Genomic DNA, 16,251 nt, shown 5'->3' with positions numbered 1-16,251 from the left:
AGCAATTTAAATTCTTCATAGTGCTTTGAGAAGCCTCTTAAAAATAGGTCCTAGTTTGCCACTAGGTCCTGGTAAAGCTGTTGTCCATAGCAATAGAGTCCTGGAGGCTGTAATTTATGGCTTGAATTGAAGAACAATCACAAAGGATGTCTTCTTTTTGTGAAATCATTGAGAATCACTATTTATATGTCAAGTAGGATTTTAAGAGCCAGGTGTTAATGCCTGCAGAAAATTGTATATGTCTCTTTGCAAACACAAGTGGTTCAAGCCACAGGTTAGTTAAGAACAGCACTCTCCACGCACAGATTTTATCAGTAGAAGGCAGGTGAGAAAGAACCCAAAGTTAAAATACATAAATATATAACAGTAAAGGACTGCTTAGACCCTGTTTAGGGCATAGCAGATAGATACAAATCTCCAGTTTCTGCTGACATTGTAAAACAAGTGCCCAGCATGTAGCACATTATGCAGTTTCATCTTTGTGGAGCAGGTGAACTCGGTAGCATATCACCTCATCCTGGTACTTACATAGTTCAGAGTTAGCACTTGCTGCAGTGCTACAGGGCTCGGTTTTCTGACTGATTTCCTCCACTGGGGCATGAGAACATGTGGTTTAAACCATCTGACAATACATTCCCTCTGTGCTATCTGAAGTCTCATTTTCTGGAAGGACAGATTTGCCCTTACAAATATTCCAATGACTGGCCTCCAATTGATGTTAAGATTAATTGCTCAAAAGCTGGAGTAGGTATCTGCACACTACACCATGGTCATTTTATCACAACAAGTGCATCAGGCAACCGTTCTCTCAGCACAAAGAACTCTGTAAAATTATCTTACACTTGCTAATTAAAACAGAGAAAATCAAAGGCCGTGTTCCAAGAGCAGAAATGAGGACATGTTAAAAGCAATGATAGCTGGTAACTCAGCCTGTCCAGTAAACAGTGTGGCAGGTCTCGACAGGACCTTCAAGAGCCAGTACATAGATCTTTTTGATAATGATATTCTATGGGATTAGTAAGGACAGAAAAACCTTTTTCATTTCAGTAGTTTGTTAGGTTTGACATTGCTACTGAAGGACACGGTCCTTTCAGATGCTGAACAAACGTGACTCCTACTGACTTAACATCAGTGGTTCAAAGGAGAACCTTCATCTGAAATACATATTTAGGTAAGAAAGAAAAAAAAAATCTAGTACTCCAGTTGCTCTAGCAGATTATGGAGGCATTTACAAACAAAACACATTCTGAATGCTTGAAGTCCATTTTGGCAGCTCTTAAATCTTTTTTCTTATTGAAAACTGCTGTTTGCTACAGTCTATATCAAGGCTGGATTTTGCCATACGGGAGGTATTTCAATTTATAAAAGCATCTCAGAATATGGAATCAAAGCTCTGTAATTAGTTAAATTTCATAGGAAATGCTAACATGTATTTTCTAAAGAGAAAATTAGTGTAGTAGGAAGTGTGTGTCACTTACCTAGTGTGAATTCACCCGCTTCATTTATATGTCATTTGTCCTCATTTATTGTTAACAGCCTTCTTCAAGCTAACACTTGGCAAAAGTTAAAAGATGTGAGTGCAGTACACTTGGCTGTGCACTTGGCTGAAATGAATAAAACATGTCAAGCAAAGTCTTCTTCAACTGTTTCTGGTGGAGCTGTTCCAAAATTCTTCTGGATTTTAACTTAAACTTTCTTACAATGTTGGAAAAATAATTTATGCATGTAAGAGAATAGAGATATCCCAAGAACCATATTGGTATATACAGTTGTATTTAAGTGGCCAGCAATGTGATTTGTTTTCATTAGTGTTGCTCTAAGACTACACCTAATCAAATGCCCATTCAAAGATCAGCAAACCAGTATCAGTCAAATCAGTGGACCTTATTCACTTACTACCTTTCTTTATTTAAACAAAACAAGGGACATGCATCTTGCTGTTCTAATGAAGGATTACAGACACAGACTGAAAAAAGCAAAGTAACCTGGAGGAGAGTGCATTTCTGAAATAAACCGCTGCTTTAACAAGCTATTTCTTGAGATCAAGCTTGAAAAATAATAGGGCTATATATTCCACTTAAGTTTGAAAATTCAAAGCATCTTTAGCTAAAACAATATACAACTTCGGTAGGTTTTTTTAATGGGTATGATAGCTTTGCAGAGTATTGTTTATGAATATAATACATACATAGTGCTGGGTTTAATATTTTATTTGAATGATGTTCAATGTTACGCAAAATAAATTTTTATGTTACATCCACTGTGACATCAACTAAAATGTGAACTAGTTTGCATAGGTTAGTACTTTGGGCAGCATGATGTTGCTCTAGTCCACCAAGGCTTAAATATTCACAGTGTAGAGGAAGAAACAGGAATTAAAGCATTTCTACTAAAATATATTTTAATAGCTGGTGTTAACTTTCCGCATAACAAAAGCCAAATTAAGATGATACATCATATGATCCAAGAGTAAGTATATCTGTCCTTTGAAAAACAATTGTTACCTTCAGAACTGTATACTCCCAAATACAATACAGTTTTGCAAAATAACTAAAACTTTACACACTTGAAAGCAAACATAAGCCAAACTGCACAGCGGTTCATTTTTGCTTTTTATATCACACTGCAAAAACCAACAGCTGAGAGGTTTTCCACATCATGCTATTCAATGTCAACACAGTCATTGCTGTCTTCCAATGGTCTAGCAATTTCTAATAGTACTATTAAATACACATGATTGAAATGCTACAGTATAGCTTATTTTTCCCCCTAAAATAATAATAATTAAACAAATGTCAACAACAACTGGATTACAACTTAAGTACAATATGCAAATTCTATTTATCAGACACAAGAAGCATATGAAATTTCTTTGAATATACTGTTGTAGTGCAGGCAGTTCAGGAAATATAGCTTTCATGTTTTCCTTCAAAAGGAAAGAAGGGGTTCCTATGGCATAAAGCTGGAGAAAATCACTAAAGCACTGCAAAATAGTTTGTTCTTCTACAGCTCACCAGTACTTTGCATTTGCCAGCACATCAGTTTGGAGATCTTTCAACAGCATCTTTTGTCTGTTGCAGTATATTATTTAAATATTTACTAACTAAAGCTTATTCTGTATTTTAAATGGAGTATTAATCAACATAATTAAAATCTAACATTTTATACTCTGTACCACTTTCTGCCAAAGACTTCCATATTTGTCATTTCTTTTTCATTGTACAAGATGACATGCCATCACTGTACAATAAAAACTAAAATTATTACCTTTCCCAAGTATTGGAGACCTTTCATATCCCCGAGGAACACTCAGTAGGGACACATTTGTCACAAATACAATCCATGGGAGGTGATTCTCTGTCAAATCCCAATCTGCTGAAGTGGTTTATGGTATGTCAAATGTAATCAAGAAAACCCTGTTTCATCAAGATTAAATGCTAATGTTCCATAATGAAAAATTACAACTGCAGTATCTGTAAGTAGCTTTGTTTAGAAAATGAAGATTAGCCAGGCAAGAAAGAGTAATGAAAAGCAAGGCACCCATTTGTTCTTGTGTATATGTATGAATATGCTCTATGTAGTTTTCTATACTTATATTTAAATATAGGTAAGAATGATAACATATCTTAATTTCTTTGTTTCTAAAATGCTTAAGATGGGAATGTGTGAACTTCCAGCCTGAACTTTGGAACATCTTGGGAAATATGTCTTCTTCAAAAGTCTGTTCCTTTCCCCAGGAAAAAAAAAATGTTTACAGGAGTAAAGTATAGTGAAGAAACATGCTGTGTTAAAAAGGAATATACACTTTAAAAGTGACAGGACAGCATACAACATCTGTTCACCCCTTCATACGACTGATGCTCCAACATATGCCTTGTAAAACCTGCACTTGTCCAAATTGGTTGCTGACTTACTCTCCCTACATTACAAATTTTAGATCTTATAAAACATTTTGAAAACTGCACTCTGGTAATATTGGGCCTTTGATAGCACTGCTTAGAACAAATTTGCCCAGTGAGAATAAAGGTTGTTTTACATCAAAAAAAAAAAAAAAAAGAGGAACCATTCCAAAAGAACAAGAATTACTAAGCACATACAACATAAAAAACCTGACTACATAAATGAGTAACTTAAAACAGATCTTAATAATTCTGCTGACATACCATTTTCATCAGAAATACAATTCACATGCTTTGTTTTCTTCACCTTTTTTATTTTGCAAATTGCTTTAGGTGCTTTGCCAGGCTACTGAATATTTAAAATTCATAAAGGAAATTTTATTTCCACTGTTTAGCTCAACATAGTCCTCCAATGAGATCAAATATTCATTTTCTGATTTACTTTTCACTATACATTCAAGACTGGAAGTCTGACGTAGGAAGAACACTGGTGTATTTATAGGTTGAGAGTTTCTTTTTTTGTAAGTCACTAAAAATTGCAACTTCATGCAATTTATCTATTCACTACTTTCCTTTCCATTCATATCTGGTTAGCAAACTGACAACTTGCTTTTACTGTTGTCAGCATTACAGAGCTAATAGAGCAGCACAGCAGCAAGTGATATCCAATTCTGCCTCAGGCATCATCAGAAAAATTTGCCAGCCACCATAAGATGGGTTTCCTCTCTTTGCTGTTGATGGCTGGTGATGAAAACCAACACAGAGGCGGAGTGCTTTTTCGAGAGCTTCTAGCTGAGCCTACCATACCAGCCTTTTGAAAAAGCCATTTGACTTGCAAAGCTAGCTAATTTAATGTGGAAGTCACCAGTAATGCATAAGGGTCTGTTACAGCCCTCATTTTTCAAGAATTTTAAATGACAGCAATGTGACCCATACAAATTGCACATTTACAGAATCACATTCCTGGTTGTAAACCACGTTCTTTGAAGTTAGGTGCTCCCGGTCAGCTTTAGCTTTGAAATTAGGCAGCAGACAAGAAAGCAACACAATTCCACAAACATGGACCTTTTTTTCCTTTTTTTTTTTTTTATGCAGTCATTCCATCCTCTGTTTGGCAGCCTGGAACCTGCCCTTTGTTAAAAACAGGAAAAAAATGGCATAAGCTCTCCAATTCCTAACTGTATTCAAAAATAGAACTAGGAAGTGTTTGTATTGACAGATTTTAGCTGCAAATTTCAGATGTAATAGATCCACACTGCCTTCTTTATTGTTTAAAGGCATACTATACTGCAGGCTTGCTTATTTTGTGAAATAAAAAAATATAAAATTATCCATAAACTCTACATTTAGTTCTACTTTTAAAATTTCACACATAAAAGAATGCCAGTGTAGACTCAATATTCTGACAGCTACTCCAAAATTAAATTCTCTATCACATAGCTGAACACCACAAGTTATACTATCAGCAAACACACTTTCTTCCTTATGCTTATATGCATCCTCATGAGTAAGTTCCCACATAGATCTTTAACTCTCTTTTTCCTTCCTCCCAGAGTTTCACCCTGTGAGGGAACATGGCACCCTCCTGGCATCCCATTAAAGCAAGAGGAACTCCCTTGTGCCCCAGGCCTGCTGACCTAGTCCCTCACAGGTCCATTGGGTCACCAATTATTTGATCCCCTCCTCTCAGCCTCACTGACAGAGACCTGGATCCTGCACTTCTGATCATAAGTTCATGCGCACCAAAGAGCACATGTGAAGGTTTGTCAGCAAAATATTGTTACTGTTTTCTACACACGGCTAACCTGAAGCGTGATAGAATAGAGTACGTTGGACTTTTGTTTGGTTAGTTTTACTTTCAGTGTCAGTTATGAAAAAGAATAAATCTGTAGAAAAAAAAATATATTTCTCCTTCATTAATCATTTTGTAAGCATACAACTCACTGTTGGATCACCAACATTTTTTGAGGAAACAGAAGCAATAGGCCATTGAGCTGAAATGCACTACAATAACCAGAGCTCTTCTCCACCCTTCGACGGAGGTGCAAATATTTCTGCAGCAGGGGTAGGTGCATTAGCTCATCAGTAAAGCAGCCATTAAGCGAGTTACTTGTGAGAAGACGGAGGGTTGTGACTGCACGCTTTGTGTGACTGCACAGCACTGGGGCCTCACACAGGCTATTTACAGCAGTACAGGGGAAAGTAAAGGAACATGAAGAATTGGTCATACATTGTCCTAGTGGAAGTTTCTACTTAAATGCTAAGTATTATTAGAAGGAAACAGAAGAGCTGACAGGTTTTATACTCTAGATAGTCTTTGCAAGGAATTTTCTGTGGAAAAGATACTGAAGAACCATGAACCCAGGCATGGACCTAACTGATGGACTGGGATGCAAGCAAAGCTGATAGAAGAGGTCACAATTGTGATTAAAGGAAAATGGATAATCCAGGAAAAAATGTGGGTAAGGAAGAGTTGGGAAATTTTTGCTGTCATAATAGACCTTTTTATTATAAGGCTGTTGGGCAGAAGGTTTTTGTTTGTTTGTTTGTTTGTTTGACAAATATATTACTTGTCATTACTTAAAATGATTGAATTCTCTACCCAACATTTTTATTTTTATTAGGGCACTAACTTCTCAAACATTAAACATCTCCCTAATAATTTGAAGATGTGTCCAAACTCAGTGTGTTAACCTCCTTTGACTTCAGAGTGCCATAAGAAGTGAATTAATTTCACGGTTACTATAAAGAGAAATAACCTCTGAGATGTAGGGAGAAGGTATTTCCCCTTTACAGCTAATTGACCAAAATCTTTATAGGATTAGCAGCACCAGGCTTCAATATAAGTTTTGTGTTTCTTTTTTTTTTTTTTTTGAGGGAGCACTATTATAAGCAATGCTGTTTTCAAAGCTCTGAGCTTCTTGTTTATTTGTCTTTACTTTAAAAGACTCTAAATTGGATTCTGAATGAGAATGCAGACTGTTATAGCACTGATAAAGTAATGAACATGTGGTCTTAAAAGATTCTTCTGACTTTTTCTAAAAGGTTAGATTTTGAGTAAATCATAATAAACCTCAAAGAACTAGAGACAAAAGTTAGTTAACAAACTCAATATAATTTGCTGGAAGCATTCCTGTTTTCCCAGTTCTCTGAACAGTACCATACATCCAGCCATCATCAATTGGTTGCACGTTGATGATATAGTCACCATCCCTGAAGGAAACTTCGTCTTCATCTTGAGCACTGTAGTCATACATAGCTCTGTATGTTCTCTGTTGAAGGAAAGAAAACAAGGTTGTAAAGTCTCCGGCCTAAGCAGAAATACTTTCTTTCTCTTCTTTGCTTAGAAAAGAAGAGCAGTATTAAAAAATATATACATTAAAAAAAAAAAAAAGAGCAAGGCAGAGAAAGAAATCACACAAGTTACCCATTGAAAAGAAACAATATACCCCCTGCCCTGACAAACATTCAATTAATATAATCCCTTTTTCTGAGTACCAAAATAATTATTTTTTGTGAAACTACATCGTTCAAAGTCCTCATACAAACAGATTTCACACTGTTCACTGTCTCTTGAAATATTCCAGCTGTTGTTCCATGCATACACTAGTAACAGTTCATTATGTCCCACCATGGCTAGCTGTGTTTCTGCAGCCTATTTGCATGATTCCCAAACAGTTTCTCCTATGTCTTCACTACAGAAAAGAAATGCGTTTTCATCCAGTTCATTAGCTTTGCCATCTCTTTGAATGTCCTTCATCTCATTAGGATCTTAATCTGTGTTGGGTTTATGTGGCAAGGTTTTGGTAGTGGGGGGCTGCAGAGGTGGCCTCTGTGAGACGAATCCAGCAGCTGCCCCAGGTCAGACCAGAGCCAGCTCCAGCCAGTTCCAAAAGGGACCTGCCACTGGCCGGAGATGAGCCAATAAGCAGTGTTGTTTGTGCCTCTGTGAGAGCAAATTTAAGGAAGGGGGGAAAAAGAAAACCTGCTGTACAAAAGCAGCTGAGAGAGCAAGCAGTGAGAACCAGCCCTGCAGACCCCAAGGTCAGTGCAGCAGGAAGGCAGGAGGTGCTCCAGGCACGCAGCAGCAGTTCCCCTGCGGCCTGTGGAGAGGCCCCTGGTGGAGCAGGCTGCCCCCCTGCAGCCCATGGGTCCCACACGGAGCAGATCTCCACGCTGCAGCCCCGCCGAGGAGGAGCCCCCGGTGGAGCAGGTGGATGTGGCCTGGAGGAGGCTGCGGCCCATGGAGAGCCCCCTCAGGAGCAGGCCCCAGGCCGGAGCTGCAGCCCGTGGAGAGGAGCCCACGCAGGAGCAGGGGGCCTGGGGGGAGCTGCCACCTGTGAGGGACCTGTGCTGGAGCAGTGTGCTCCTGGGGGATGGACCCCGTGGTACAGAGCCGTGTGGGAGCAGTTCTTGAAGAGCTGCTGCCTGTGAGCAGCAGTATCTTTTTACAAATACTCAATTTTCCATATTCAGATAAAAGATTAACCTAAACAGAACAAGAAGACCTGTCATTAGTTAAGGCAAATTATTCTACACTTCTGTCAGCTGTAGGCAAAGACTTCCATTTTCTTTCTAAATAGAGAATTTATTTCCACTCAAAACTAACAAAATGCTACCATTTACTGGTATTCAAAGTGGCTTTTCTAACCCATAGGAAACCCTTCCTTTCTTAACAGCAGAACAAAACTTTTTAAATTCCCAAGAGTGCTTTCTTTTCCATGTATCTTGACAGAATTCAAGAGTAATTCAAGCATCACTGATAATAACCAACTGCCCTATAAGCTCCTTCTTGTATGTCATCATATATGCTGTTTTTTTCTGGTAAAATGATTTAAAGAGTAAAATGTTTTAAAAAAAAAAAGTTAATGTTTGAGTTAATGTCTAGTACAACTGTACAAATCTTTTAAGAGAGAGCAAGATTTGGTCTGCTTCCTACCTGAGGAAAAAAACTCTGGATTAATTTTAGTTCCATCTCATATATGTGTATTTTGAGTTTGTTTTTTTAATTAAATCATTTCCAGAAACAATGGAAATACCCCCACACGCAGTGAGTCATTTATCACACTCAGGTCATTTGGGGTTATTTAACCCAAACACAACAAGACGACTCATTATCACTGCTTCCATTCTAGAAAATACACTTTAGGTCTCGATTCTGGCTTTATCATTGGTAAAACAGATTAAATACTAGAGAAATCAACTCTTGGTTGAACACTGTAGACCACTCCCTTGACTGACAAGCATGCTCTATAACTATATTTGTATCTTACTCTGTACAATTGTTCTTTGCCACGCCTTGTAATGTTGCTGCCCTGCAGGCTGTGACCAAGACAGACCTTCAGCCTGAGTTATGTGGCTTCTTGGTAGTTCTTTCATATCTTCAAGGGTTCATGGAAGATAACGAAAAAAAGCACCATTGTATACACACTGCATCAAAGGAAACAGTTGGAGAGTTCTATCACCACTAAAAATTCCTTAAAGATTCACAAACCCGAAAACTAGTGGTCAGAAACCCTAGGGAATGGTCTCTACCTTTGAGAATCTTATTTTTTTCCAACTATTTCCACTGATCTCTCCACTGAGCCTTGAAATTAACTCCAAAAACAGCAAAAGATATGCTGTTATAACAAGCTCAGCAGCAGTTAGTCCTTTAAGCAGTTTGTTTCCAAAAAAAAGAATTCATTTAATATAAATGGTAATAAGTCCATGCCTGGCATAAGGCAACGAATGGATTTTCCCCTGAGCCATGCTTATATGCCTCCTTTGAATGGAGGAAGACTGGAGAAGAGGTTAAATATACTATTAGGCTAACATATATTGGAAAAAACTAAGTTTTTGCTCAACCAGAAGAATGCTCAGTCATCCTTAGAACATCGTGGTATAGGACATACTACTGCTGTCTCCTTTATGGCGTCAAAGTTGTGGAGTTGAGCTGGCAATTTCAAACTTAAAAAAAATTATTAGGGCCCTAAATGCTGCCATGAAACCTAAATTTATGGCCTTAACACCTAATTAGGTGCTAAATGGCTGTCAGGAGAAATCTCCATAATAATCCCGTTAGCTTTTAATGCCTAATTATCACTTCAGAATGTAGTCTGGGCTATATAATTGAGAATTACAATGCTTAAAGGACTCAACGCATGGATTTTTTAAATGTATTTTAGTGAATTATTCCTCTGTCAGTAGTGAGTTTAGCAGGTCTGGGAGCACAAGAGGGTATAAGAAAAGGTTGGGGGTTTGTAAAACAGTCAAATATGCCCTTATTTCCTACCTCCTCAAAGGTCTATCGTGTAGCTACTGCTTAGAAAAAAGCAGTAAGCCTTGTGCATATAAGTACCTAAGTTGAGCTGTCATATTCCCAGCTCCTCAGCCAGATGTGAGCTGACAGATGCATATTTCCAGTTCATCCATCAGTTTATGCTTATCCTCTGGATCTGTCCTTGCAAGGAGCAGTACCTGTTGCAGTCTCCTTCACATAGAGCAGCTATCAAAGAAAACCAGCTTGCAATCTAGGTTTTGTTCTCCTACCACTTTTAGCTACATAAAGGCTTCAGAACACCCTGTTATTTTCCAAAGAGGCCAACACAGTCTGTCTGAACCCTTCGGGGGGCTGTTACAAAACATCCTGTATATCAAGCAACAATTTAACACAGACCTTTATGCAAAATTGCTTATAGGAAGTCAGCAAAAGCAAAGTATCAAAAATAATGCAATTCATCTAGGAAAAAAAAATCTACTCAAAAACTGTGTCAGGATCATGCCTGATACAAAACACAGTTCAAAAGTAAAAAAAAAAAAAAAAAAAAAAAAAAAAATTAGAAGCTTTCTATTGATCACTATAGGAAATTAGTAGGTGTGATTATAATATGATTATGTCTTTTGGAGACCCTGATTTGTTAACAATGCAACAAATGGTCTGAAGGGAGCAGGTTTTACTACAGCAGCTACCTCTCCAGTCATCCCCACCCTAATATAACCCATGGGATCCTAATCACTCTCACCCTGGAGAAGTTCCAGCCAAACTGAGACACTGATGTGTGACTGTCACTTTCATTGCTTTTAGTCAAGTCTCAAAACCCACCTGTGCTCTGAAACCAGTATTTAGGCTGTCACTTCTTTCCCTCCAGTCTCTTCACCCTCTTATTTTTTTCTCTTTTCTTTCTTCCCTCAGGCTGGCTTAGCCAGACCGTGATGCATCTCTGGCAGTACTGCTACAAGCCCAGGACCAACCAGGAAGCTGAAAGCAATGAACCTAACACCGCGCAAGTTTATCAGATCTCTAGGGACACATCCACACTGCATTTGAAAAGCACTCCAAGGCTGCCTTCTTCAGTCTGCACAAATCACTACACTTAAGCACATCCCCGACCAGGGGCTCCCCACAGCCTGCTCTGAGACTCCCTTGTACTGGCCCAGCAGCTGAGTATAACACACCCTTCACACCTGGACAAGCTGCACAGGCAAAGAAAAGTCTTTTGATGTCAAGGCGTAAAGACAAGGGAGCATGCCAGGTTTATAGCTGTGTCAAAAAGGCCTCTTTTGGAGCACAGTTGTCACCCCAGGACGGTCTTCCTCACCCACTGTCTTTCTCACTTGACTGGCAAGTTAGCAGTCAGCACCAGGAGAGCAGTCCTTGATTTTCTCCCTCTGAAAATGTTTGGGTTTTTGTTGTCTTCAAGGAAACCCACTCAGTCTTAAACAGCAACAAGATCAGTTCAAATTGTGTTTTTTCTGTTCCTTTTTTTTTTCCCCCCAATGACAAACAGTTATTATCACTTAAAAGAATGTCAAACAATATTGTTTCACAAAAGGGATAAGAAATCCTGTTGAAAGACTCAGTCTATCCTTTAAATTTTAAATTTAAATTAAATTTAACTTCATTCACTTCCTTTTACCTTCACAATTCCAGCTCTGGAAGGAGAGGCAAATGATGAATCTCAAGACAATTTTTTCAACAGTCAGCCCAGTAGGAAAGTCACTGGGAGATGGAAGTATGAGGGAAATAGTAGCCTTCCACCTGCCCACACAGCTATGAAGGCTGCTAAGTTGACTTCCAGATTTTCAGGCATCTCCATTCTTTATACGCTGCATTTGAAGGCTGTTTCCTTTGCTTCCCACTCACTTGCAAGTCTGCTGGCAAAGCCCGGGTTCCCAGCTCCCCAGCTTTTTTGACTGGCCCTTTTGGAAAGCAGCTCCCCAGGTGCCTTGAGATATCCTTGGAAATGAATGGCTGATTCCCGTACCAGCCACCTCATGGATGTCATGCAGGTAGGTATCAAAAGAGTTTCCCAGGTTACTGACTCACCCAAAGATGCACGTATCTGGATCCCTTGCTTTTAAGCAGCAACTTTTACTATATAAAGTAGCATGGAGTCTTAAATAAAAATACAATTCTAGTCAATTTTGACAACTCATTTTTTTTTCAGTTCAACAAAAACTCCCTTTTTCTATTAAGTTTTAGATTTGGTTCAGAATTAAATACTTCACCCCTAAACAAGGTTAAAGATGTAGGGAATATACATCCATTAAAATAGTTCAGAATTCAAAATAAGTTGACACTTTTAAGGTAAAAGGTGATGTGATCTGAACTGCAAAATGTCTAGGCAGTGATACAATAACAAAAATATGATAACCATATATAAGGAGTTCAAACAGAAAAAGCTCAACACTCCCCCGGAAGCCTCCATAAAAAATAAATAAATAGAATTTAAAAAAAAAAGTATTATAACCATGACCAGTTACTCTCAGCACTAAAAATTCACTCCAGCTCTATGTTCCCATCCACCACAATCGGGAACTTCATGACTGTGGCCACTGTTTGATGATAAAGCTTCTCAATCTCCCAACAGTGTAACTCAATTTGGATCAGACAAGTGTTTGTGTGACTTTTCTCTTGAATTGGAAAGGTCACTAATACAGAGTCTAAGCTAGTTTTATACAAATAAGATGAGTAATATGGACAGGCATAAAGTCTGCTAGTACAAAATCAACAAGTCAAAAAATTTAAAACAAATTTAAAGCAACAGAGTGATCGTAAGAGATTTTCATCCTGTACTAGGAGCCCAATTTCATCACATAGCATATCATCAAAGCTCACCCTGTGAAATACTATCAAAGCATTTACTACTATTAGCAAGTGGAAGATGCAGTTATTTTTCTGCCTTCTGGAGATCATAAATACATTTTTATGATACATTCTGACATAAAAGCTCTTGCCAGTGCCTTTTCATACATTAGGGCTATCATTTACAATTAGGACAGTTGAATAGTCCAACTGTAAAACTCAAGGAGACCATTTACTCATATTTAGAAGATTTCACAATCGCTGATGATGTTGCTTGCCAAATGTAATTGTTCTTGAAATCCAATACTCACCAGGCCTGCTGAATGAGGCTGTGAATGCATTGACCTCATGGATGACATACTGGTCTGGTGCATGTATCCATATCCTTGGGACTGACTTTGCTGATAGGCCCCAGGGAGAACAGGGGCTGTGTGTTAAAGAAATATAGACACATTAATGGAAGTTAAAAAATAAAAATATATATATTTTTAAAAGTCCTTATCCAGCAATCTGTAGAACCTGTAGATTATTTGCATCATAAATAACAATTTCTCAGTATGAAATAGTTAAGAATTATTCCCATGTACAGCATAAGGCTTTCCGTAGGTTGAATTATACATTAATGTAGCCAAAGCTAGAGCAATATATCCCCAAACACTATCAAGGTTAGTTGGAAGGAAAAGCTTAATATGCCTTAAGGAGTCTGACCACAGAAAGGCATACTAAAGCTCGAGACACCACTAGCTGAATTTTGATACTGCCATAGACAACGCAGTATCATGTGCCATAAACTGCCATTTTTCAAGGAAAGATTGATGAAAGATTTATATTAGTACATATTTGAAATACTTCAGCAGACATTCCCCACAATTAGTTCCTAACTCATTGCAAACTCTTACATATTGGGCTATGAACAAAGAAAGACTGATTCACAGCAAGAGACAGGAATGTAAAAACATGAGTCCACAGTTGGGTTTCTTAGTTTATTCTGATTCCATCAACAATCTCAGCCAGATCAGTGGTTATTTAAATATTTCCAAGTCCACCTCTTTTACAGTTTCTTTTAACCACACAATTGCTTCCTCTTTCACACATGCTTTGTTCACATTAATTTTAACAATTCTATTTTATCAATTCTATTATCCATAGTTTGTTGATTAATAAGCTGACTTTTATTGTACCAGAAGTTAATACAACCAAGGACTCCCTACATCTGTTGTTTGAGACGAAAGCATTAGCATCCCCTTATCTGTTCAAGCATCCAAATTCAGCAACAGACTGGATCAAAAAAACACATTTGACCAAAAATCTCTGAGAAACAAAGCAGTGCATAGATGACTAGTCACTATTTTCCCAGCAGGTCCAGGAAACATTTTTAAAGCAAAACTAAGACTGAAGTGGTTTTCAAAATCTAATGATTAAAAGTTTAGTTACCTCATGTCTGTGCATGTGTTACAAAACATCAGTCTGAGAATAAGGTTTTCCAGCTTGTATATAGGTTATTAGCCCATCTCCACTGCTATTTACTAGAATTTTACTAGTTCTACTGGAAATTTATATATTGTTAAGAAAATGCATCTCAACTGACACATCTTCAAGTGGTCCATTTAGCCTGTATTCTATTAACTTGTCTGACAAAAGCTGTCTTTTGCTTACAAGAGATGGAGCTCATGCAGCCCATGGGTCAAAAATTTTCAAACATGGAGGCAATCAGCAGTCTGATGTTTTGTGAGAAACATCCCTTGGGCTTGCTGGGAAGTGAAGAAGCACTTCTGGAGCAGCCATCACACACTGATTCAAACAGGAGCAAAACTCATATAGGATTTAATGGGGTTCACAATGTATGGAGGGACCCAGGCATTGCTGAATGAACAAATACTTAAGGAGCAGGAATATATATATATATATATATATATATATATATATATATATATATATAAACAAGTATTTATATTTGCAGTAATAATGTTCTGTCCCTGTCTCCTTCTCGAGTGATCAGGACAATAGATACACGTGGAAAAGCATTACTGAGAAAATATTTGCTGAAATATTTCTGAAATAAAGGTCAGTCTTATGCTTTCAGCCAAGTATTTTACCTAACCTGCTTTCCCAGCTAACCATATCATTGATTTCAACAAAGTTTTTTTCTAAAAACATCCATTAGTTAGCATATTGAAATGCACTATGTATGTAATTATGATTTGGGACATTATTTTTCACTCTACTATATTTTCAAAGATAAGTAATGCTGTATATTTAAATAATTTTTTTCTGATTTAGACAACATGTTGCAAACTATTGTAATGAATAGATTGCTTTGTTAAGTGAGTGAAATTAAAGTGATACACAGTCAGATGCAACACTGGAACATGATGAATAATGGATGTTTTAGAAGTGCCAAGTTCATTCTAATGACATATGAGTACAAAGACATTTTAAAGCAGTTTAATCATCAGAGAATTGCTGCTCGTTAACATGCTCACAGGATTATCATGCATTAAGTGAATAGTCCTAAGTAGTTCATCAACTAATTTACGTTTCAGTGTTGTTACAAGGTATTTTTACATGACCAGATGAATTCCTTCATGAGAAAATAGAGAAAAACATAATTTAATCAAAGGTTCTGCGATCAAGCGAGAAAGAATATATTTTGCCTAATTCACCACCAGCATAAACATAGGTCACTTCACATAAGCCAACAGAGCCTCATCTCCTCGAACCAGTAATAAATTGGTCATGTGGGTTCAAAACCAAGCACAGCTTGAACTTTTTAACTTCATAGGAAGAAGTATCTTAAGCAAGCACTGGCTGCTGATCAGTCAGCATCCTGCCTGCTCTGCAGTGACAAAGGGCTAGCAGCTTTTCCTTGGCAGGGACAGACACCCTGAGAATCCCTTTCGTCTTCCTAAAAGAAGTGAATGCTCTGGTAGAAACTGTTGACTCTTGATTCCTTCCCCACAAAACAGATCTTTCTTAATTCCTACCAATCATCCCTTGTCAGTGCAAGGCCAACTAATGGTCTCCTTCATTATGTACTCCAAATCGACGGGTTTATTTTGGAGAGGATAACCCCATGCCTCCTGCCTTTGTGACAAATGTCAGCAGTGGTCTGAGATGTGCTTTCCTCTTTTGCAGTCAGCTTCTAACAAAATGAGAGAATTCTGTCAAACTGTCTCAGAGAATCTGCTTACTATTTTACCTGCAACAACAGAAAATGTAAGCCCAAGGAAGTAAAACATACCTTACAAACCATGAAAAATTTTGGGAAGCATAAGAAACTAAAAT

General features: G+C 37.8%; 1 protein-coding gene across 4 annotated transcripts in view; it reads right to left on the bottom strand.

Moving 5' to 3' along the window:
• Positions 1-4,963: 4,963 nt before the first annotated feature.
• Positions 4,964-16,251, bottom strand: part of NEBL (nebulette) — a 258,828-nt gene continuing 247,540 nt past the window's right edge. For all 4 annotated transcript variants that reach the window (XM_040547657.1, XM_040547658.1, XM_040547655.1 and 1 more), the window contains 2 exons: positions 13,278-13,393; positions 4,964-7,171 (listed from right to left, as the gene is read on the bottom strand). In XM_040547657.1, the coding sequence (XP_040403591.1) occupies positions 6,995-7,171; positions 13,278-13,393 (293 nt within the window). In that variant the 3' untranslated portion in view covers positions 4,964-6,994. The remainder of the gene's footprint in view (positions 7,172-13,277; positions 13,394-16,251) is intronic.

Source organism: Cygnus olor, chromosome 2, assembly GCF_009769625.2.
Source record: "Cygnus olor isolate bCygOlo1 chromosome 2, bCygOlo1.pri.v2, whole genome shotgun sequence".
Classification (NCBI taxonomy): Eukaryota; Metazoa; Chordata; class Aves; order Anseriformes; family Anatidae; genus Cygnus; species Cygnus olor.
Note: the sequence above shows the minus strand (reverse complement) of the source record. Positions and strands in the feature narration are given on the sequence as shown.